The following is a 22,992-nucleotide window of genomic DNA, read 5'->3' as shown; positions in this document are numbered from 1 at the left end:
AAGTGGAGAGTGGGCAGGGGTCTGCGCCCCCGGACCCCCCACATGCTCATGCATGCCCCGCCCCCAACATGCTGGCCTGGGCGAGCTCCGCATGAGATCTGCCCACGTTCTCCAAGCATGCTTAGAAGATCCTTTCAGATCTTCCATCTCAGCACAGAAGTTCTGAAGTGGACTCTGTGAGCTTGGGGAAGGCTGGAGCATGGCTTAGGTGCTCACCCTCCTGCCTGAATTCTCGTTTTTTAGCCCACACCCCTTCATCCTAAATGCCTGAAGAGGACTGCTGTCGAAAACCTAAAGGGCAGAATTCCCCCCCCCCCCCAATAAGTGTTAAGTACCACTGAGGGCTGATTAATGTGACACTTTTCTTATTGCGGTGATTTTTTAGCAGTGAAATGCAGTGTTTGGATTTAAAAATAAAATAAAAAAGAGGCTGCGTGCCATATGAAGAGCTGGTTCATATGATTAAATGAGCCAAGCCATGGCTTAGTGAGAGTGTGGGGGCTACTGGAGGAGTTTGCTGTTCCCTGGTCCTTTTTACGATCATGCTGCGCCGAGGACAAAGTGAGCTTAACCACGGGTCCGTTTGATGTGCTGCAACAAACCCTGGTTTAGCTCAGCACAGCAGTGGAAGACCAGGAAGCAGATTGGGTGCAAGCTTCTCTTGGGACCCCCATGCTTGACGGCTTGCTAAGCCAGTCTGGCTTACTGTGCTGTGGGAACCAAGTCACGTTCTGAGTCTGGATTTCCTCTCTGTTTTTTCTAAAGTACTATAATGTATGTCTCTAATATATGTGAAGTGTTTGGGGCATGATCCATCATGAACTTTACTTGCATTAGTTCTTGAGATGAACACACCATCCAGGGTTTGCACCATCCATTTAAAGTACGTTCAGCACACACTGACCCCCCTCCCCAAAGAATCCTAGGAACTGTAGTTTTATTCTCATTGAGCTTTGGTTCCCCGAACCCTTAATAAACCAGTTTCCCAGGATTTATGGGGTGGAAGCTATGTGTTTTAAATGTGTGTTGGTTCTGTTTTATTTGTATGGTGTGAATCTGGATTTAGGCCCCTCCCCCCCCCCGCCCTGGTCCAAACCTTCCAATGAAACTTTTCTAATGTGGATGAATTATTTTGTATCCAGGCGTCATTTTCCTTACGTACAGATGAATCCTATTCTATCACAACACATACCTGCGATTTTGAAAACTTAGTAACTGTGATTTCAATGACTAGGTTTCTCTATTGCCATAATTTTTTGTCAAATGCTGTTCTGGGTGAGAAATGTGCATGGTTTCTTTTTTTCCCCCCTCATCATTTGTATGTTTAGTGCAGCATGGAACTTTAATAAAATATCTTGGAAGTCTTGGGTTTTTTATAGCCTCTTGTGATTTTTTTTTTTTAAAGAAACCCAACTTATCCCACAGTGACAGACTCTGATGAGACACCAAATGGTCCTAATGCAGCTGAGCTGCATTTTTTAAATGCAGTAATTGTGCCAAGTATTTTATTTATTGAATTTCTACTCCGCCCTTCCTCCCAAAGGAGCCCAGAGCTGCAAACACAAAAACATTAAAACAATACTACAGGAAGAGGAACTAAATCCAGCTCTCCAACCAGGAGATCAGTGCGGTTACTGCTTTTTAAAGAAAGGCTCTTTTTTAAGAAGAAAGGGGAAGCCCTCTAGCTGTGGTTTGGACTACAACTTCCATCAACCCCAACCAGCAAGGCCAATGTTCAGGGATGATAGGAGTTGTAGTCCAGCAAGATCAGTGGGCCAGTTTCCTATACAAGCTTTGCAGAGACCCAGCAGCAGGATTGAAAACATATGTGTAGCTCTTGTTGCATGTAAGGTGTGGGGAACCTCTGGCCCTCCAGATGTTCTGGGACTCCAGCTCCCCTTAGGTCCAGCCTGAGAGGCCAGGTGCATCAGGAATTGTGAGAGTTGTAGTCCAGCAATTAGAGCTGGAAAATATATTGATATATCATCCAAAACTAGTTTGAAACCCATATTGTGATAACTGTTTCATAATTTTTGACCAGGCAATGTGGGAAAAACCATGAATGAATGCAGCTCTCCCCTGCCTCATGAAGGGGGCAGTGAATCACAAGAGCGGGTGCCCTGGCCAAAATCACGATGCTGGAAAAAAACCTCGAAGCCAGCCAGTGCCTCTACATAGCTCAATCCTTATTTCAGATCAAACCTATCCATTCTTAAGGAAATTAGCCCTGAGTGCTCACTGGAAGGACAGATCCTGAAGCTGAGGCTCCAATACTTTGGCCACCTCATGAGAAGAGAAGACTCCCTGGAAAAGACCCTGATGCTGGGAAAGATTGAGGGCACAAGAAGAAGGGGACAACAGAGGATGAGATGGTTGGATAGTGTTCTCGAAGCTACAAACATGAGTTTGACCAAACTGCGGGAGGCAGTGGAAGACAGGAGTGCCTGGCGTGCTCTGGTCCATGGGGTCACGGAAAGTCGGACACGACTAAATGACAACAACAACAACAACAACAACAAAGTCATGGGGAAAAGAAAGTATACCCTCTTTGAATTCCGTGGTTTTACATATGAGGAAATAATAACAATCCCCTGTTCCTTAGCAGGTCTTAAAATTAGGTAAAAACAAGCTCAGATGAACACCACTACAGTACATGGCATATTACACTGTGTCATGCTCTTATGCTTGGGTCCTGCTTGAGGGCTTACCACAAGCATCTGGTTGGCTATGGTAAGAACAGGATGCTAGACTAGATGGGCCATTGGTCTGATCCAGTAGACTCTTCTTACATTCTTATCCCACCTGAAACCCTGGAGAGCCATGTAGACAATATGGAGCTAGACAAGCCAATGGTCTGACTTGCTATATGGCTGCTGTCTATGTCTTGCGTGTGTTCTATTAAGCCATTAGCATGAGGATTGTTTTTTAAGCTGCACTGCAGAGTACAGAGTTATAACTATACTGTCATACCTTGGTTCTTAAACGCCTTGGTACTCGTCGGTTTTGGCTCCCGAACGCCCCAAACCCAGAAGTGTTTCAGTTTGTGAACGTTTTTTGGAAGCCGAACATCCAGCGCAGCTTCCGATTTAAGTGCAGGAAGCTCCTGCAGCCAACTGGAAGCCGTGCCTTGGTTTTCTAACGTTTTCAGAAATCTAACGGACTTCTGGAACGGATTTCGTTTGAGAACCAAGTTACGACTGTATTTGGATGATTAAACTAATGAACTGTGCTTCCATCTGTTTGTTTCAAACCTATGGAGAAATGCAGTCTTGGTGTTTGGTTTTCTGCCAAATGCAAAGGTTATTTCAGGTGTATTCCTCATTGCTTTGTGTGCAGCTAATTAGCTACTCTGAGCTCTCTCTCCCCCTTTAAAAAAGAAACTGAAAGTCAGCAAAACCTGCAGGGACACTGTAGAACATTAGTGCTGAAGAACAGCTTCCAAGGGCCAAAGTAATCGGAGAATACAGCAGAACTGCCAAGCAAAGGGCAGCTGAATTAGCAAACCTGCCCATGCAACCTTGCCATCTTCCTCCTTGCTCTCTCTGCAGCTCACAGTTTTGTAACTGGCCAGACTTGTCAACAGCCACTCACCTGTGATGATCAATAAATTGCTTACAGGGAACCAGGCCAGCCAGCCAAAGTATTGTAAATGGGAAGGTACTTCATTCAGGGTCCGCCCCCCCCCCTTCTAGGCTATCAAAGAGTCAAAAGTAGAAATCAAGTTCTAAGTTGATGGGTGATAGGGCTGCCCAAGATTAATTTGCAAGGCAAATGTTAAATAGGTGTGGCTTTGCAAATCGCTGTGGCTCTGTGCCAGGGACAGAAACACCCTCTCCATTTTTACACACACAACTGCCCTCAAGGCCTAACTGTATCTTGCACAATTCGTGAAGCAGGATTTCCTGATATCTGACCCTTTGCCTCAGGCTGTTTACCTGATAGAAAAATACCATTTGCACCACTGGCACTATGAGCTCCATGGACACAGGTTCGAGAAACAGGCACCCAACCCGCTGCCAAAGTTAGAAGAGGCAGTCAGACAGTTGGGGAATATCATAAAAGCAAACTGGGGTGAAGACCCTCTAGGAACATGGCTGCAACCACAAAGTGCTGGACTTAGATGTCAGAAACTCAAGTTCAAATCCCAGGCACAGCCCTGAAAGCCCAGATGGTACAAAGGGGTTCTCTTTCATCATCACACACACCTCTCTGGGCTACTCAGAGGATGAAAAGAGGTAAAGATATAGTGAAGCCCATCTCCTTGGAAGAAAACAATTAACTCAATGTCTAGAAGAAATGCTTGCCTGTAGGATTAAGGGAGCTCCATGAAGGCTATAGCTGCAAGGACGTGTGGTGGTTTTTACTTGTTTTATTTTTATTGTTTTGCTGCCTTGTTGACTGTTGCCCTGGACTCCTTTGGGAGGAAGGGTGAGAATCAAAATATTAAGAAATAAAAATCTGATCATCGTTTCTGTTTTAAAAAGCACTTTATACCATCTCTTTGATGAAAAGTAAATATATATTTTTAAAAAATTACTGCACAAATACTTTCCATTATTAAAAAAGGAATCCCAATGTAAAACTCCAATTTGCTTTTTTTATATCTGAGTAGCTGTGATAATTTACAATATATTTAAAACCCATCAAGGAGGCATGCACTCTCCAGTCCCTTTTGATGATGTAGAATTAAGGAAACGAAAAGTGGAACTATAAAAGACAGGTGGGTCATCGTTATTTTGGTGTTACTCTTCCAGCCTGAACTTGGCTAGGAGAGGGAGATGATCAGAGGAGATGGTTTCATTGGGAAGCCCATTGACAGCCCAGAGATCTTTTTCCGTCACCAGTGATAATCGGCCAAGAAGGTTCAGGCGTCCGTCAAAGGCATGTTCAGCTCCTGCGACAGAAAGAAGAGGCTTTCATCAGGTGCCTGTGGACAATCCAAAGGTTTGAAGCATAGCTGTCAACTTCCCTTTTCTTGCGAGGAATCCTATTCAGAATAAGGGAATTTCCCTTTAAAAAAGGGAACAGTTGACGGCTATGGTTTGAAGAGAGGTACATAAGCACGTAAATTACATCACAACTGAGCTGGCACCAAGGCCTGGGTGCATCATCATGCTGTTCTGAAATAAGCAAGCAGGGAAACACAGTTCCTCTATTGGTCTTTACAGACACTGCATTCTGGGGAACTTTCAAGTTGATGTAAACAATACTGAACATTTATATGATGCTTTCAAGTAAGCGCTTCACACACACTTCCCCACAACTTGCTCCCCTTCAAATATTGTGGAGTTTAATGCCCTATTCCTGACAACTGGGTCATGCTGGCTGGGGCTTATGGAGACTGTACTCCAACATCAGGCTGGGGAAAGCTACATGATCTACTTATTTCATAGTTCAATGTGTTATGCACTCTGCCACACCAGCTCTCCATTTAACTCCCAGGTGTGTGTATGCGTGTGTGTGTGTGGGGGGAGGGGAGTGTGATCCTTCCCCAAATATAACATGGTTTACCTAAGGTCAGTTTCATCACTGGGTTGAAATCTGAAGCGAGAACTTCTTTGTTCGCATCACAGTCTCTTGGCCAATTATGTCCTGCTAGTTCTCTTGATCACCCCAGTTTAAACAAACACAGACTTAATATTCCATCCAGTGGATTTTGCAAAGATGCACAGCACTGAATATGTGCAACCAAGGCAAGCTTCAGTCCTGACTTATCCACCAAGGAGATCAGCTTGAAGGCACTTTTAACATTATGGCACCACCTGGTGAGCTTTTGCTGTAACTGCTATTGCTTGATTTTTTTTTTTTTTTTAAGAAGTAGTAACCTTCCACATGGTACAATGTCGTCAGGTAAAATGCATGTAATAACGTGAGCACAGGCTTTGCCACACTGGAATTGTAAACTTTAAAAAAACAAACTGGTCCTGTGCCTTTAATCTTTAGAGATTAAATGGAAATGTGGTATCTCTTAGTAGTGAGAAGCTCTACTTGCTCAACTCTATAGATCCAGTTTATGTTAAATGCATAGGAACAGGCTGGGCTGGTTTATTTGTGATCCACTGGAAAGCCTGAAACTGAACTGTGCAGGGAGGGAAGTCAGCATTACAAAGACAATGATGAAAAGAAGATCTGTTGGCGCAGGCTACAAATGCAGGTAGTTAAGTGGTGATAAATCTTCTGGTAGAGAATACAGCCTTGTCTGAGCTAGCCAGGCAGCTTCTATATTAAGCTGTGGACTGAGCTGTTTGTTCAGTCAGCACTGAAAATCAAGAGAGGTCTTCTGTCCGAATCAAGTCCCTTCTCTTAGTATTAGCATTTTATGAACGTGGAATAAAGAACATCTGGAAGCGACAAAGCCACGTGTGTTTATGTGTGGGTGCTTTAAAGAGGCTCTACTGTACTAGAAATTTTTGCTCATTGTGCAGACTGGGTGAGCACCTAGCCAATCATTAGTCACCTATCTCGCTCTAGAGTCACTTGCCTGGTTCTGCAGCTGTGTTCTCCTTGGCTGCAGAATAGAAGATATAATCCACAGTGACTGCGCTCCTGGAGTGGCAAGTGGTGACTTCTGGGGTTCCGCTGTCTGGCAGATAATGAGTGTAGGCCGAAGACAAGGGAAAACTGTGGTGCAAATATGTGGGTGACCTAAAACGGGAGAAGTGTTTCAGAAGTCACCAGCGTCTGCTGAGACAAAGGATCACAGATGAGGCCATGCTTACACCAGGTTACTGATGTTTCAGATGTTCCACCCACAATTGTCCATCTGGCCCAGAGCTGCTCTGTTTTCTGTACCTAAGCCCCACACTTTGACATGACAATCCAGACTGAGAATGCTATTGCAGCAAGGCAGGGCAAGAACAACGCATTTGTGAGCCACGATTGTTTAACAATGGAAACATTTCTCCTGCTATTGCTCCTCATCCACTTCATAGTGGACATAGCCTAAACCATGTCCTTCATACAATGCTGTATTTTATTCCTTTGTTAATTTTATATCCTGCCCTTCCAAAGAAACCCAGGGTAACAAACAACAAGAGATCAAACAATGAAAAATATCTTAGAAATAGTATCCAGTATCTTAGAAGCAATTCCAAAGACCCAGTTCCCATATCGCACAGAACAAAGCCTCTAAGACAGCATCTGCAAAGTTTTGGTGCAATTATATTGCCAAGAATTATATCCCTTTGATCGGACCAAAGGCAAAACCAGTTTAGTAATGGGGCACAAGACCTGGATGGTGTGCTCTCCTTTATCCCATCAGCATGGCCATAAGGAGATCGGAAGCATTTACTGTTGCATCCAAACCAGGCCAAAATATGGTTGTAACTATGGTTTCTTTGAACAAGCCAACTTTGTACTGGGGTTGGTCTTGCAAACCATGGTTAACCCTAACCACCATATGTTGGATATTCACAAACCCTTGCCAGTTTGCAAATTTCCAATTTCTTCTTCCTTGGTGTGTTGGAGGATGAAGTAGGGAGTGCACATATAGCATTTTAGTGAGTAAAACTTTCAGCTCTCTGTTTATCCAGGTCCAGAGTTGTAGTAGCTGATGCCTGCAAACAAGCTGACAACCGCAGTGATGTCAAAATTTACCGTTTTGCCACTGTTACGACCTCTTCTGAATTTTCCAAGCTTCCTTCTTTAGTCTCTTTTCTCTCTGGAAAAAACCAACAACAGAAATCATAGAAGCACAGGAAGCTGCCTTATACCTGATCAGGCCATTTGTTCATTGAGTCCAGTATTATCTGGTCTGCTTGATAGCAAAGTCACCAGCAAGACATCTTCCACCCCTGTTTTGTTATCTGATCCTTCTATAACTGGAGATGGCAGGAACTGAACCTGCAAAACAGGTGATGTGTGTATGAGCTATGGCTCCTACCCTATAATGGGAGAGTGCACACAGAACTACAGCTGCTGCTTATCCATTCAGCCAAAAGTTGCTCATGAGTTGACCTGCAGATGAGCGCTTGGGAAGAACCAATGTGACCAGTCAACTCTACTAAAATCACTTCTAAGGCTTTTGCAAACATCCACAAAAACTTTTCACCCACTGATGAATTCCCAATGACTTTATATTTTTAGCTTCTCTGGGGTCAGACAGCGCCTGTAGGACTTGAACTGCCAGCATTATGTGACTGAATTGCTGAAATGACACACGAAGGAACTGCTAGGTTAAATTCAGCTGTAAACATCTGAGGGGAAGTAACCTTTTGGGAAAACACTTGGGTTATCTGCTCTGAAATTTACCTCTTTCTTTTTCTAGCTGCTTCTGTTGCTCCTCATACATACAGTCCTGAGAAATGCCGAGGCTTTGAGGCCAAATGGGGATAGTGAGTATCCTATTGCCCCGTGGGGACTGTTCCTGACCAGACACCTTAAAAAGCAAGAAACAAAACAAAACAACCAAAGAGAAATATGTGCATTTCTAGAAGATGCTCAACAGTGATTTCTGCTGTAACCCAGAACCCACCTACATAGAAGTCATTTACATTACAAACCTAAAAATGTCAACTCAGAGGAAAGCCCCATTAACTTCAATTGGACTTACTTCTAGATAAATGATTTTAGGACTGTAGTCTTAGGTTCAGCCATCTAGCTTGCAGAGCTATTTCATGGCAATTCATAGTTAGCTTGGGATTTTAGCCTTCAAGATAAACTGGCATGATATATTACCTTACTATTCACTCTCAACTCTGGATCAGTTTTGAATGTTAAAGAGCACCTGCCTTAACACAAATCCTTTCAATGACCCAACAGTTTATTTCTACTATTGTGAGAGCTGCCACATTTATTTTTAATTTTTGGCTTCCCATTTAGCCACTTTTTGAGCCATAAAAGAACTCCTGCGCCACAAGTACTCAGTTTTGGAGTCTAGTTGGTGAGAGAGCTGGCAAAAATGTAATTACTTTACATTTATTATGTGTTTGTATGTTCCTGTGTGTGTGTGTGTGTGTGTGCGCGCGCACACACACACACACACACACAAAAACTGGTACCACCCCTATTTCATGCAAAAGCAACTATGCTCCAGATGATTTTTAATTTACTGTGCTACCAATCAGCTGATCAGCAGCACCTGCAAAGCGCTATGAAAAGCACTCCACAATACTCTTGGGTCTTCCTTTGGAAAGAGGCTCAACAAGACCAAACTATCAGCTGACTGATGAGTCATGCGGAGTACTTTGCAAATTGCTCTGCAAGATCCATGTGGGCAAAAAAGGGTCACCTGATGCCAGGAGACATCAGGTGATAAACAAGTGGGTGGCCCCATTAGCAACCTGTCAGACCTGGCCCAGAAGGGGCAGGAGAGAGAATGATTCGGTCTGCTGTTAAATGCAGTTCACCACCAGTGTTAAAAACTGAGATATGAAAGCTAGGAGCTAAATGGCACCTTAAACATAGGAGTGTTTAGGTGTCCTTTTTTTAACAAGAGTACAAAACTGAAAAAGAATGAACTGCAGCTAAAATCTTATGCTCATTTTTCACATGGTCTAGTCCTCATCTGAAGATGCAAAAAACAAAGTCATACTTCCCCTGCTCGCCCCCCTCATATTCTTATGAGGGTCCCTTCTCCAGTCTTCAGAGGGTGGCTGGAAGTGGGGAGGCAGAAAAGGGCCCTCCTTTTCTTCCAGCAGTGGCAGTTTTAATCTGAAATCTTAGGCTCAGTACTGCGCTCAGAGCTCAGAAACTGCTCGCGCTAATGAAATTCCCTGTCACAAAATGCACCTAGAACAATGGGAGTTTCTAATGCTGTTCACCACCCCTGACCAAAGCAATGCTTTGAAAAGTTCTACTCTTCAGTGAACATTTCCTACATCCGCATCACCTTGTCTACTGCAGAACTCTTCAGCATCTGACACAGAACCCCTGCTCATCACAGGAAGAGGAGGAGCAAAGGCATGTTCTAAGGCACTCACAGTGTCTTAAAACCGTTGGCCTCACCACAATCCCATGGTGGGCCTTGGAATGTCTTCCACCCTCCTGTGGGTTGAAAGCGCCAGAAGATTATTAATGGCTGCAACCAACTACTTCCTAACAACACTGCTTGAAAACCTCATACCTGTACTGGCTTTGGACCACACAGCATATTTTAGAAAGAACAGCAATGCAAATTATCATCATGGAAACCCCACAATGTTACAGGGGTGGGTGGCAGGGACATCGTCTTTTGCGTGTTGTCTACCCATATATTTTTTTTCTTTACACACCAACTTGACAAATGGCTACCTACTTTCCCTATTGCCAGTCCTTCGTAATTCAGCTTGCCTTCCCTTAAGAAATTGTACAGGGGAGAGTGAGGGACGGAATTGAAGTCCCCGCAGATGACGAGGGGGCAGAAACGCCCGTCTTCCTGCATAGCCACGCTGGTAATTTCTGCCAACAGCATGGCAAGCTGGGTGAGCTTGATGTCCCCCCGCCTCGGGTTATACAGCAGGTGTGTGTTGGCAATGCAGATGGCGGCTGAGGGAGCCTTGCAGGAAAAAAGAGGCTGCAAGAGAACCACCAGGCCCACGTTATCTCTGTCCAAGAGGGGGATGTTGCGCCGAAAGAATTCCACTGGATTCGAAGACAGGAGATGGAATTTGGAGGCCTTGAAGCAAATGGTGCAGCCATCTGGCTTCCTTCCTGTCCTCATCTTGTACTCACAATGATAGCCTGGAGAAGGGAGAAAAAAGGTGCTTCACAATGTGTCTCCTTTATACTCTAAGTACACATGTTTAATATGTTCTGGTCCATTGGGCTGTATACCGGGGATGGGGAACAAGTGGTCCTCCATAAATTGTTCGATGAAAACTCCCATCAGCCCCAGCCAGCGTAGCCAACGGTCGGGGAAGGTGTGAGTTGGAGTCCAACATCTGGAGAGCCACAGCTTCCCTGTCCCTCAGCTACACAGCAGGGGTTGAGTGGGTCTACCTCTTATAGCAGGGATGGGGAATCTCCTGCCCAAAGGCCAAATATGGCACACAAGGCTATTTCCACCAAACCATGCACACCTGCCCCGTACTTGCACATCAAGTGTGCGACAGGTAAAGATGCAACTGGATTGGCTGTGTGATTGAATTCATTGTGAGGAACTTGATTGCACAGCCCACCCCTTTGGAAAGCAGGCTTGAAGTCATCACCAATCAGCTGACAGGTGGTGACTTCAAGCCTGCTGATTCACTGCACCTCAAAGCACTGTGATTATCCACAGAAGTCCCAACCCTGCCTGCCTGTCAGATTTGGCTTATGGAGGGTTGGAGAGATAAGTACATGGTCTACTGGCAAGACTGTACCTTGGTTCTCCCCATACCTTCTTGCTTTCTATTTGCTCATGGAGATGGGCTGGGGTTAAAATGGCCAAAATCAGTGGACAGTAGGGAGGTTAGCTGGGGAAAGGGGGTGGGTGAGTGGTGGTTTGACATGTATACTGGACAGTTTATACCTAAGGCTTCCAAACTTGGCTTGATCTCTATTTTGTAGTGGTCTTCTTGTACCTCTTGCAAACAAAGTACCTGTTGGGAGGAAAACAGCTGATCAACAAGTAGCATACTCCCCAAGATGACTAGGCTGGCTTTAAATTTTTAGAAACTGGCTTACAACTTTCAATAACAGTTCTAAGAAGATACTGCAACTGAAAATAATTTCAGGTTATTTAATAGTAAAATTATGTATTGTTAAGAACTGGGTACGATTCAGGCACATTCAAGCATTTTCAAGCCACGCTGATTCCTGAAGAGCATGGTTAGCTCTGCCAGTGAAATCAACATGCCTTCAAAAGGAAAATTAACGTTATAAACCGATGCATGTCTTATTGGAAGTAAAACCCATTGTATTTCATGCAGCCCAAGGCTGCAATTTTATATTTACTTAACATGCAAATACTGGGCTGTAAGAAAATAAGACCATGTCAAAAGGTGGGGTTTTGAGAAGGAATCTGAATGGAGAGACATGGCACCAGGTAAATATTCACTATACTTAAACATGAAGTGCTTGAAATAACCACATGTTCACTTATGGCAGGTGTGGGAACTTCTTGCCCTCTGGATGTTGATGAACTACAATTCCCATCAGCCTCAGCAAGCATAGTGAATGGCCAGGAATGATGGGAGTTGTAGTTCAGCAACATCTGGAGGGCCAAAGGGTCCTCACGCCTGGCTTACGGTCTGTAAAAGATTTGTTCTCCTATGGATTGCGTTTTTTATTGGCAGCTATGAGGTTAGCTTCCCACTTACATCTGCATCCAGCCGTTTGATGTCTGCAAGAATGTTGGGAAAGCGATAGTTCCAGGCTAGCACATGCCGTTGGCAGTGTCTATACAGGTGAGAGTTGTCTTCTAACAAGTCTTGGGAAAGGATGTTATACGACATTACGGTGAAATCAAACTTCTCCAGTGTGTCTTGATGATCCTGGTTGATCGGCTTATCCTCTTCAAGGACCTTCATTTTTTTACTTTGCTGGCAAAAGTATTCCCAGTGTCTTTTGACCACACCTGCTGAAACACAACAACCAGGCCAGGAGTGGCGGATTGTTTGCATTCATACTTTTGACTTGAGCTTTTAAAGTCCTGTATAAAACAATTTAAGTCCTGTTTTGGGGAGCCTACTAATTAAATATGAACTGTCCAGATCTGCATTAGGGCCTGTTCCCCTGCTGAGATCAGGTGCGTACTGATCAGCGAGGCAGCCTTCTTAGTTGTAGAGCTCTGCCTAGGTATTCCTCTGCTCAGACAAATCTAGGAGGTAGCAAGCTAAAGCCTTTTCTTTTTGATAATTTTGTTAAACTGCTGCATTTTTATCTTTCTTTTGGGAAACCTTTCTGAGGGTTGGGGTATAAGTGTTTAAAATAAAAATAATAATTTTAAGTGTTTCATTAAGCAGGACTTCTAGTAATTTGGCAATAACATTTGCACCTCTTTAAATAGGAAGTACCTGTGTTCTTGAATTGTTTAACAACAATAGTAGCAAAAGAGACCCATCTCTTTCAGGAGCAGCTTTAGTATATAACAGAAAGTAGGAAGAAAATAATAACAACAAGAAAACCCTGGGATAGCGATAAACAGGACTCTGCTGAGGAGTGGAATTTAACATAAAAGTTGTAATAACTTGCTGGATGCAGGGAAATGAGTGGGCTGGTGGAGGATGGATTCTTCTATTTTGTGATTAATTTTTGTTGGTGAAATTTAATTGATATTCTACCTGTATGTTCTATTTTTGGTACTGAATTGCTGTTGAGTTGCTTCAGCACTTCTTTATGTTTGAAAATGACACATAAACTGAACAATAACAACAGACACATTGCAAAAATGCCTCCCTCACCAGCCTGCTTGGTCTCCATACTAGCTGTGAAGAAACGAAAATATCGTCTTCCTTTTATTTCCTGCACTTCCTCCCAGAGGAGCACAGGGCTGCAAACACACGATAAATGTGCCAATTAAAACATCTAAAAACAATTCAAGATACTGACACAAACTGGGAATGATCTTTCCTTAAAAGGTTTGTTGAAAGAGGAAAGTTCAGTAAGTGCTGAAATGACAACATCTAATATTTAATGGAAGTTATTTCCAAAGAGCAACTGCCACAACAATAAAAGCCTGATTCCTGCACTGTGCGGAATGGACATCTTGATAAGATGGTACCTGAAGGAGGCCCTCACCTCTAGAGCACAATGATTAATTGGGGATATAAGGGGTGGGGTGAACTTTCAGGTATACTGGTTCCCAGTTGTTCAGGGCTTTGTGCTTCAGAAACAGCATAAAGGTGTCAACTGGCAGCAAGAAAATGCAGCAGGCTGGTGGTGGAGGACACAAAATAGTAGGATAGAATGATCCATTCATCATTCACCAGTCCACTTAGTAGAAATATTATTATTATTATTAGCCTAAAAGACTAGTAGCTCAGTGGCAGAGCATCATCTGCCTTGTATGCAGATGATTCCAGGCTCAATCCCTGGCATCTCCAGGTAAGACTGAGAAGGATTCCTGCTTCAGCCTCTGGAGAGCTGTTGCATGGAAAGCAGTGAAGTAGATGGACCAATGAATCACAGAATTGTAGAGCTGGAACGGACCCTGAGGGTCATCTGGTCCAACCCCCTGCAATGCAGGAATCTCAGCAAAAGCATCCATGATGGATGGCCATTCAACCTCTGCTGACTCAATATAAGGCAGCACCCCATGTTGCTAGTAGCTTGTGTACCCAAGCAGGATATGAAGGAGGGGCCTTCACCTCCTCTCTGGCAGGCCTGGAAGTGCAGGCAACAACAACAAAAATGATCACTCTTGCAAATTTTGTTGGCTTATTTCATCAGCTGTTGTCAACAGTGCAAAAGAAAGGTGTGAACAGCTTATGGACCAAAAACCATAAATATGTGTGGTTTCTGAGCAAGTTGAATTCAGCATATATGATAATATCACACTTTTATCTCATCCTTTTTCCAAGGAATTCAAGGCACCACAAGAATCCGATGAGGTAGGTTAGGCAAGAGACACTGACCGGCTCACTGAGTAAGCTCCATGGCCGCGTGGGGACGTGAACCAAGACACCCCAGACCCCATGGCCTCTCTTCTCTCCTAAATAAGGAACACAACCCTGTAAATATTAAGAGCAAAGGATCAAGGGAGTAAGATGCCACCATACCTCTTGGTTCTGGAGTGCTTTCTTCTTTACACTGAAGTTGAGGTGGAGACCAGGATGTTTCATCTGAAGGTGAGGTACACAGTTTTTCATTAGGGCTGTGACAAATGTCCTGATCCCCACTATGTCTTCTTCGCTTTACACATGGCTCATCTCCCTCAGCTTTCATTGTAGCACAGAGATGAATGGAAGAGTTTTGTACGAGGCTAGGAAACTGTGTGCTCCAGAGCAGAGGAAGCCTACAGCTCCCCGGGCAATCCCAAGGGTTCAAGGGTGAGTAACAAGCCCCAAAACAGGATGCGGTTCTCTTCATATGCTGGAAAGCTTGACCATCCCGGAAGAGTCTCTGAGCAACATTCCAGTGGCAAACCCAATCTCTGCCGAGCCTCTGTACACGATGGGACAGCATGGGATATCTGGAAAGAAAGCAGTGTTAGGAAAGATCCTTTGCTGTGAGATATACAGACATGACAACTAGACAACGGCCTTGTTCTTACTGCAACACACTAACATGGCTTCCTGTCTGGAAACTGCATCCTCTTGGCTGATCTCGGACGCTGCAACATTACACTCCTCCATTACTTGAAGTCTGTAATTGGCTTTATCCTCAAATTACAAATATTTAATCTCATTACAAGGGACGCGGGTGGCGCTGTGGGTAAAACCTCAGTGCCTAGGACTTGCCGATCGCATGGTCGGCAGTTTGAATCCCCGCGGCGGGGTGCGCTCCCGTTGTTCGGTCCCAGCGCCTGCCAACCTAGCAGTTTGAAAGCACCTCCGGGTGCAAGTAGATAAATAGGTACCGCTTACCAGTGGGAAGGTAAACGGCGTTCCGTGTGCTGCACTGGCTCGCCAGATGCAGCTTGTCACGCTGGCCACATGACCCGGAAGTGTCTGCGGACAGCGCTGGCTCCCGGCCTATAGAGTGAGATGAGCGCACAACCCTAGAGTCTGGCAAGACTGGCTCGTACGGGCAGGGGTACCTTTACCTTTAATCTCATTAAATAAGGAAGGGTATTACTTTTTCTTCAGGAGAAAAGAAACTCTGTACACTAGCTATGATCCAGGTCTTGCTTTGGTCTCTTAGATGTCTCTACCAAAAACACATTAGGCTGCAATGAGCAAATGCTTTATGCTGCTTTGTGTTTCCAGGTGTGGTTGGTTATGACACAAGGCTGAGCAGTTTTGTCATACAGAACAGGCTTCCTCAACCTCAGCCCTCCAGATATTTTTGGCCTACAACTCCCATGATCCCTAGCTAGCAGGAGCGGTGGTCAGGGATGATGGGAATTGTAGTCTCAAGACATCTGGAGGGCCGAAGTTGAGGAAGCCTGATATAGAAGCAGCAGAAGTGAAACAGAAAGCACATAGTTTGAGAATGACTGGCAGATACCGAACATATTCACTAATGCTCAAGTTCAATCAGCTACTAACTTGTTTACACATCCATGGCCACCATATCAGTTTAGTAATAACCTTGCCCTGAAGCTTCCTATGCTCCTGTGCCTTTTTAGTTGATCCCAGAAAGCTTTACTCCTACCCTGATTTTTAATTTCTGATTATTTTTTCCCCTAACACATTACACAGCTACCTGCAATGTTTATATATTTTAGATCTTATACATATATATATATACAGAAACATCAATGGGCTTATCTCTGGACTCCTCATTAATGGACGTTTTCCTGTCTAAATGTTTTGTCAGCAAAGCAAAATGTGTAACACTGAAATCCTAGGATCGTTTATTTGTTAGTGTGTATGTATACATACATACATACATACAAGGACATGAAGGCAGCAATCCTCTCCTGTTGTTTGCTCCTAGCATCTTAATACTCAAGAGGTACACATTCTGCATATGGAGATTTCACTTAGCTATCATTATCAATAGCTGTTTAGACTTGTATTCCAAAGAGTACTAAGTTCCAGGGTATGACTGAAGGCACTTTGCTGAAGCTATGCAGATCTGGGTCTGATCAGTGCCAAGTACAGTAACTGAAAACCACATGTATGCTGCCTTTCATGACAGAAGAAAGGCTGGGTGCAAATATAATTATTTGAGCAACATTTACACGAAATGATGATGTCAAGCGGTATATAAAGTGTCGAAATCAAAAAATGTCCCTCCGTCTTTCACGGGACAGGTAAGCACAGGAGGCCCTAATCCTCCTCAATGCCACCCTTTGAAACCAGGGTGGCAAACCTGTGGCCCTCCAGATGTTGCTGAACTCTCTTCACCCCCTGCCACACTAGCTGGGTCCGACAGGAGAGGCAGTTCAGCTACACCCGGAGTGCCAAAGGCAACACCTGCTTTTCAGCCACGGGTGGGGAACCTGTGGTCCTCCAGATCTTCAGAACCTAAGAGGAGCCTGCTGGATCAGGCCCACCGAGTCCAGCATCCTGTTGTCACAGTGGCCAACAGCGTGGGAAGCCCAGGAGCAGGAAAATCAGCGCTCTCCCCACAGGCAGCCTTCAGAAGGATGGTGTTTTAACCGTATTTTTCGCTCTATAAGACGCACCAGACCACAAGACGCACCTAGTTTTTGGAGGAGGAAATCAAGAAAAAAAAATATTCTGAATCTCAGAAGCCAGAACAGCAAGAGGGATCCAGAACAGCAAGAGGGATCGCTGCACAGTGAAAGCAGCAATCCCTCTTGCTGTTCTGGCTTCTGGGATAGCTGCGCAGCCTGCATTCGCTCCATAAGACGCACACACATTTCCCCTTACTTTTTAGGAGGGAAAAAGTGAGTCTTATAGAGCAAAAAATATGGTATATTGCAAGCTGCCTTATGATCCGCAGATGAAAGGCGATATACAAATTCCGTAATAATTCTGACACTGAAGGCGGAATACAGGCACCACGAGCTTGTCGAATCCCTCCCATGTTGCCAGTGTCGGCCAGTGGTCGGGGATGATTCGGAGGGCCACAGGTGGCTCCCTCCAGCCTTAGGCCGCCCACCCCGGCTGAGCCGCCGCAGTTACCTCCAGGGGGGACACCTGCCCTGTGCTTTGCCAGGCCGCCCCGGCAGGTTCTCTGCTCCCCGCGCCGGCCCCGCAGAGGGCTCATCTCAGAGGGCCGTGGCCGGCGGCTCCTTCACCACTCGCGCTCCAGGTCCGGCTTCGCCCGCGCAGCCGCATCCAAACAAGCCGGACTTAGCGGTCGCTCCTCCCCTCCTCACGTAACGAAGGGCGCTCTCGCTTTGGCTTCCGTGGGGGCCCATGGGACTTGTAGTTCGGCTTCCGCAACAGACGCTGCCCTAGCCGGCGGACTCATAGATTTATAAATAGACCTACTGAACACGAAAGACTTCCGGGTTCCTGTAGACTCTTCCCTTTAGAACCTGCGGCGATATTGCGCGAAAACGGAAAGGTTCCATTTCTCCTCTGGCGGAGACCAAAAACTTTGCTTCGTTGTTTTCTATCAGTTGCCATTTCCGTGGGACCAGTTCTACTCTAAAGGCGAGTTTGGAAGCATCTTTAGACAGGACTCCACACTCTAATTTTCCTATCTCTATGGTCCGTGGATAAAAGTCGTCGTAGAACAATTCAAAGAGCGGAAGGCGGGGCGAATAATCTCTCGGGAACCATCTTTCTTAAGGGCAACATTAACGCCTCCGCCGCCATTTTTGTGCAGGGAAGAAAGGCCCTGAGGGGGAAGATGATGACAGCCGGCCCGGCTTGGGACTGAGGCGGAGAGAGACGCCATGCCGCTGGTCGTCCTCTGCGGGCTGCCGGGAAGCGGCAAGACCCGGCGCGCCGAAGAGCTGAAGGCGGCGCTGAGCGCCGAGGAGGCCTCAGAGCGGCGCGTTTTCGTGGTGGCCGAGGCCGACTTGGGCGCCGGCGGCGGGGACGGCGTTGCCCGGGCTGCTCTGAGGGCGGAGGCCGAGCGCCTGCTGAGCCGCCGCGACGTGGTGCTGGTGGACTCGGGCGCCGAGCTGAAGAGCTTCCGCTACGAGCTGTACTGCCTCAGCAAGCACGCGGGGACGCCGCACTGCGTGCTCCTGTGCCCGGGAGGCGCCGCCCGCCCGGACCGGCCTCCCCTGGAGCCGCCCGACTCGCGCCACCGCTGGGACTGGCCGCTCTTCGTGGCGCCCGCCGACCCCGCCGAGCCGCTGCCTTGGCCCGAGATCCGCGCCGCCCTCTTCGAGCGCCGCCCGCCGCCGCCCAACCAGTCCACGCGCTCGCAGCCCCTGCAGGCCGCCGGCTTCCTGCACCGCCTCGACCGTCTCACGCAGGACGTGCTGGCCGCCCTCATGGCCGCCCAGAGGAACGGAGCCCAGCCGGGCCAGTTCGTGCCGCTCGCGGTGGACGGGCTGTCGCAGGCAGGCGGCGGGGAGCCTCCGGGGCTGCTGCTGACCCGGCCCGTCAGCCTGGCGGAGCTGAGCCGGCTCCGGAGGCAGTTCCTCAGCTACGCCAAGATGCACCCGGGTGAAGGCGAGGGCGACCTGCCGCAGCTTGGAAGCATGTTCCTGCAGTACCTGGGCCGCAACCTCCAGTGAGGAGGGGCTGGAAGCCGCCGAGCCGAAAGGAAAGCAAGCCCGAGGGGACGGAGCAGGCGCGCCGTGGGATTTGGGGGGGGGGGGGCGCCCGCCCGCTATGCACCTGCAGTACACAAGAGCCGAAGGAGCCTCCCCGACCATGAAGGGAGTTTGTCTGCTGCTGGAGCTTTTGGCTCTGGGTCGACTTTGCCGTCTAAACCCGAGAGAGGAATGCACCTCCTGCCTATCATTTTAAGTGTGTCGAACTGGTCCGAAACCGATCTTGGCAAAAGGGGGTCAGGATTATTGTAAATAAATGAGTTTTTCCTCTCCGCAGGTCACACACCTGTTTATATTTTAAGTTGCTCTTTTCGTTTTTGTTACGCTCCCTTGCTGCAGGGGGGGTTGGACTAGATGACCCTTGGGAGATGACCAGGTCCCTTTCAGTTCTACAATTCTAGGGTTGTGTACATGGTTCATGTACAGCACACTAAGGGAGCTGGTATCTGGTGGCACAATGAGTCAGTGTGTCAGGTTGTTTTAACAGAAGGTTGGTGGTTTAGGCCCCCTGGAGGGACACTAGATGACTCTCAGAATCCTATCCAACTACAGTTCTCTGACTTGAGAAACAGTAGCCAGTCAAAAGCCACCCAGTGTGATGCTATTGTGGTGAGACGACGATTCTGATGTAAATTGAGTGTGATCCCGAGAGTTTCTTCATCATGGATTGGACACAAACCCACTTCAATCAACTGCTGGACTGTGTGTTGCAGGACCACAACTACTGCTATTCTTAACAGACAGCTACTATTGCCTTTTCCAAGAGTAAAACAGAAAGGATGAGCATCAGGGCTGGCTCAACATATTTGGTACCCTAGGGGGATTATATGTATACTGCTTTTGTAGATTTGGTGTTTGAAACTTACCTTAAAAGTTATTGTTATGCTGTTTTTAATAGCAAGCTGTCCTAATAAGGTATTGGGAGGGTGGTGTATAAATAAATAAACCCACATCCTACTTAGTAACATGGAGCATGGTGTGCTCCCATATGAACTGCACTGAAATGAATGGGAATTAAGTGCTCCAGTCCATTTCAGTGAGGCTAGCACAGGAGACCCTCGTGGGAATTGCTCATAGTTCATGTGCTATCACTCTAGAATGAATTACTATTTGCCATGGGTGGCAACTTTTTAAGGTGTCACTTTTATTATACCAAAGAGATGCATCAGTGCCTCTAGTGTGAAAGGGAATATGCTGTCATTCTTTCCGGGGGCCAATATCACTTTATAGATTATGCTAATTAAATACAATCTAAACTATAAATATCTACCTAGTACTGGTAAGGAAATAACATTAAATGTCAGTTTTATATTGACATTGTGAATGCAAACTGTACACCTTGACAATATAACTGAGGGAGAGATGGAGGCTGCTGTCCTATGCACACTTAGGAGTTTCCCCAATTCAACAGGTGGCAATCTATGCACAATCACATTGGTCCCGTTCAACATATTTATTTATGTAATGCTTAATGTCAGAATATGCTTCTAAGTAGTTTGCAAGTATAAAAACCAATGGCGCATAGTGGAATAGCTCAGTTGGTAGAGCACAAGACTTAATCACAGGATTGTGGATTTAAGCCTCACATTGGGCAAAAGATTCCTGTATTACAGGAGGCTGGACTAGATGATCCTCGTAGTCCCTTCCAACTCTACAATTCTATGACTTAAATTTTTAAATAAACATACACAGAACCCATTAACAGAACAACCAAATGAGTTCTAAATAGCAAAAAAACTCACCTTATGGCCATGATGCGGTTCCACATCTAGTTCTACCTTTAAATGAAACAATAGTTGGCGAACTGTGAGGGCAGAATTGGTCCTCTTGGAACCAAATCACAATTGCCATGGAAACCTGTGGTGCTAGACCTAGAACTTTGGAACCATTGTTCTATTGTGATCACACAAAATACTAATCTTAATCAGTGATGTGGGTTTTCTGGAAAATTTAGAACTGGAGATTTTTCCTAAACAAATTAGGATAATTTGGATCTGGATTTTTTTCAGTCTGCATCAGAAAGTTTTCTGATGAGAGAGTGATCTAATTCATCATTTTTGCTTTGTTTGTATTTACTAAACAAAACAACTTTGAATTTGGTTACCTAATAACTGTTGAGCTCCTTAGAGGAAAGGTGGGATATAAAGGTAATTAGAAAATAAATATAAATAATATATAAATAACAAATTATTGTTAAATGAACTCTAAACGACCCTCACAAGTTCTGTGCAAGTGGTCTTTGGAGGAATAATAAATAAAAAAGACATTACTATATATGTTAAATTATGCAGCTAATGAAACTATGGCAAAATACATTAAAAAATCAGAGTAACGTGATTTACCTCACTGTTCAGTGCATGATTATGAAGTGGTGGCTTTGATTGACATTAATTACTCTTAAGTGCATACCCAAGGGGGTAGTATGTTCACAGTTAACATGTGACATCAAGATTTTAACTCATTACCTATACCTGGAGATGGCTTGACCAAGGTACTCCACGCTCTGGTAACTTCCAGATTGGATTATTGCAGTGTGCTTTACATGGGACAACCCTTGAAGACAACTCAGAAACTTCCAAGTAGTCCAAAAGTGCAGCGGTCAAGTGGCTGGGGTTGCCTTTAGGATTTACATAGCCCCTGTCCTAAAACAGCTGCATTAGTTTCCAGGTTCTTTCTGGGCCTAATTTAAGGTGCTCACACTAATGTTTAAATCCAAAAGGCTTATGTCCCAAATTTTTGGGAGACCGCCCCCTTTAAGATTAGAGGGAGCGGTCTCTTTGTAGCTCCACTTCCCTTAGAAGTTTGAGGGGGTGATAGCCCAGGAGAGGGCATTTTCTGTGACAGCTCCTAAATTGTGCAATTCCCTCCCCACAGAGGAGTGTCTGGCATCTTCACTGTACAGTTCTCAATGACTGCTGAAGATGCATCTCTTTATCCTGACATTTGGTACCTGGTATGTATGTGTGTGTGTGTTTCAGGGCCCACCCTATTCCCATGACTGTAAATTGTTCTAACTGTTTTTAATGCTGAGTTTTAAATAGTTGTAACCACCTCTGGGACCTCCTGTTGAAGGGCGGGTAATATAGCGAAATCAGTAATTGCTTATTTTTATTTCTTTTGAAAATTTCTAACCAGTGCCTTTACACAAAACATGGATTTCTGGATGGTGCACATTAAAATCAAGTATCAAAACAGTATTGAAACATTTTTTAAAATAATAAAAATAATAAATTGAGTTGAAAAGGAGTTAAAATGAAATAAGTCTGTTGCTTTAAAAGGGAGTACCTAGCTGAATGGCAAATAAATCAAGTGGCAAGCTATGGATGTGGATAAACAGTGACCTAGTAATCTAAAAACACACACCTAGTTACAATAACTAACTGAATTTGCAGCATAGTTTTATGTATAGGACACTGGCTAAAATGTGGGCCTTGGACTGGGGAGTCCAAGGTTCACATTCTCACTCAGTGGGTGACCTTGGGTCAGTAACTATCTCTCAGTCCAACCTGCCATACAGTTGTGAGGATAGGAGGGAGAGAACTATAGAGTGTACAGTATATTTCAATCATTGCACAAAAGGTAAATACTGTGTAAGTGCAATGCATATTTACCAGTAAATAGACCAATAATTCCTAAACTAGACCTGTCTATGGCTGTGGGCTTCACACCTGACCATAGCTGTCAATGTTTCCCTTTTTTTAAGGGAAATTCCCTTATTCCGAATAGAATTCCTCGCAAGAAAAGGGAAAAGTTGACAGCTATGCACCTGACATGTAGTGATCAAGCTTCAGTATAAATATTGTTTGTTAAACGGTTCTTGAATACAGACTTCTCTTTCC

The 22,992-nt window shown here is 45.3% G+C and overlaps 2 protein-coding genes across 5 annotated transcripts; one reads left to right on the top strand and one right to left on the bottom strand.

The window, feature by feature from the left end:
* Positions 1-4,626: 4,626 nt before the first annotated feature.
* On the bottom strand, positions 4,627-21,277 carry ANGEL2 (angel homolog 2). Of its 4 annotated transcripts, XM_053383209.1 has the most exons (9): positions 20,896-21,276; positions 14,619-15,031; positions 12,219-12,478; positions 11,429-11,498; positions 10,235-10,659; positions 8,251-8,377; positions 7,597-7,660; positions 6,482-6,645; positions 4,627-4,894 (listed from the first exon to the last, which is right to left on the bottom strand). In XM_053383209.1, exons 1-9 carry the CDS (start codon positions 20,919-20,921, stop codon positions 4,743-4,745), a joined length of 1,701 nt encoding a protein of 566 aa, XP_053239184.1. In that variant the 5' UTR covers positions 20,922-21,276; the 3' UTR covers positions 4,627-4,742. The 4 variants fall into 4 exon arrangements, with proteins under 4 accessions (XP_053239184.1, XP_053239181.1, XP_053239182.1 ...); XM_053383206.1 differs by lacking the exon at positions 4,627-4,894 and having other exon boundaries at positions 6,008-6,645; positions 12,219-12,475; positions 20,896-21,275; XM_053383207.1 differs by lacking the exons at positions 4,627-4,894; positions 20,896-21,276 and adding an exon at positions 17,598-17,882 and having other exon boundaries at positions 6,459-6,645.
* KTI12 (KTI12 chromatin associated homolog) lies at positions 18,196-19,434 on the top strand. The gene has a single exon (XM_053383214.1). The coding sequence runs from the start codon at positions 18,320-18,322 to the stop codon at positions 19,112-19,114; it is 795 nt and encodes a 264-aa protein (XP_053239189.1). The 5' UTR covers positions 18,196-18,319; the 3' UTR covers positions 19,115-19,434.
* Positions 21,278-22,992: the final 1,715 nt, after the last annotated feature.

Source organism: Podarcis raffonei, chromosome 3, assembly GCF_027172205.1.
Source record: "Podarcis raffonei isolate rPodRaf1 chromosome 3, rPodRaf1.pri, whole genome shotgun sequence".
NCBI lineage: Eukaryota > Metazoa > Chordata > Lepidosauria > Squamata > Lacertidae > Podarcis > Podarcis raffonei.
The sequence above is the reverse complement of the archived record's forward strand: the minus strand, read 5'-3'. Positions and strand labels throughout refer to the sequence as shown.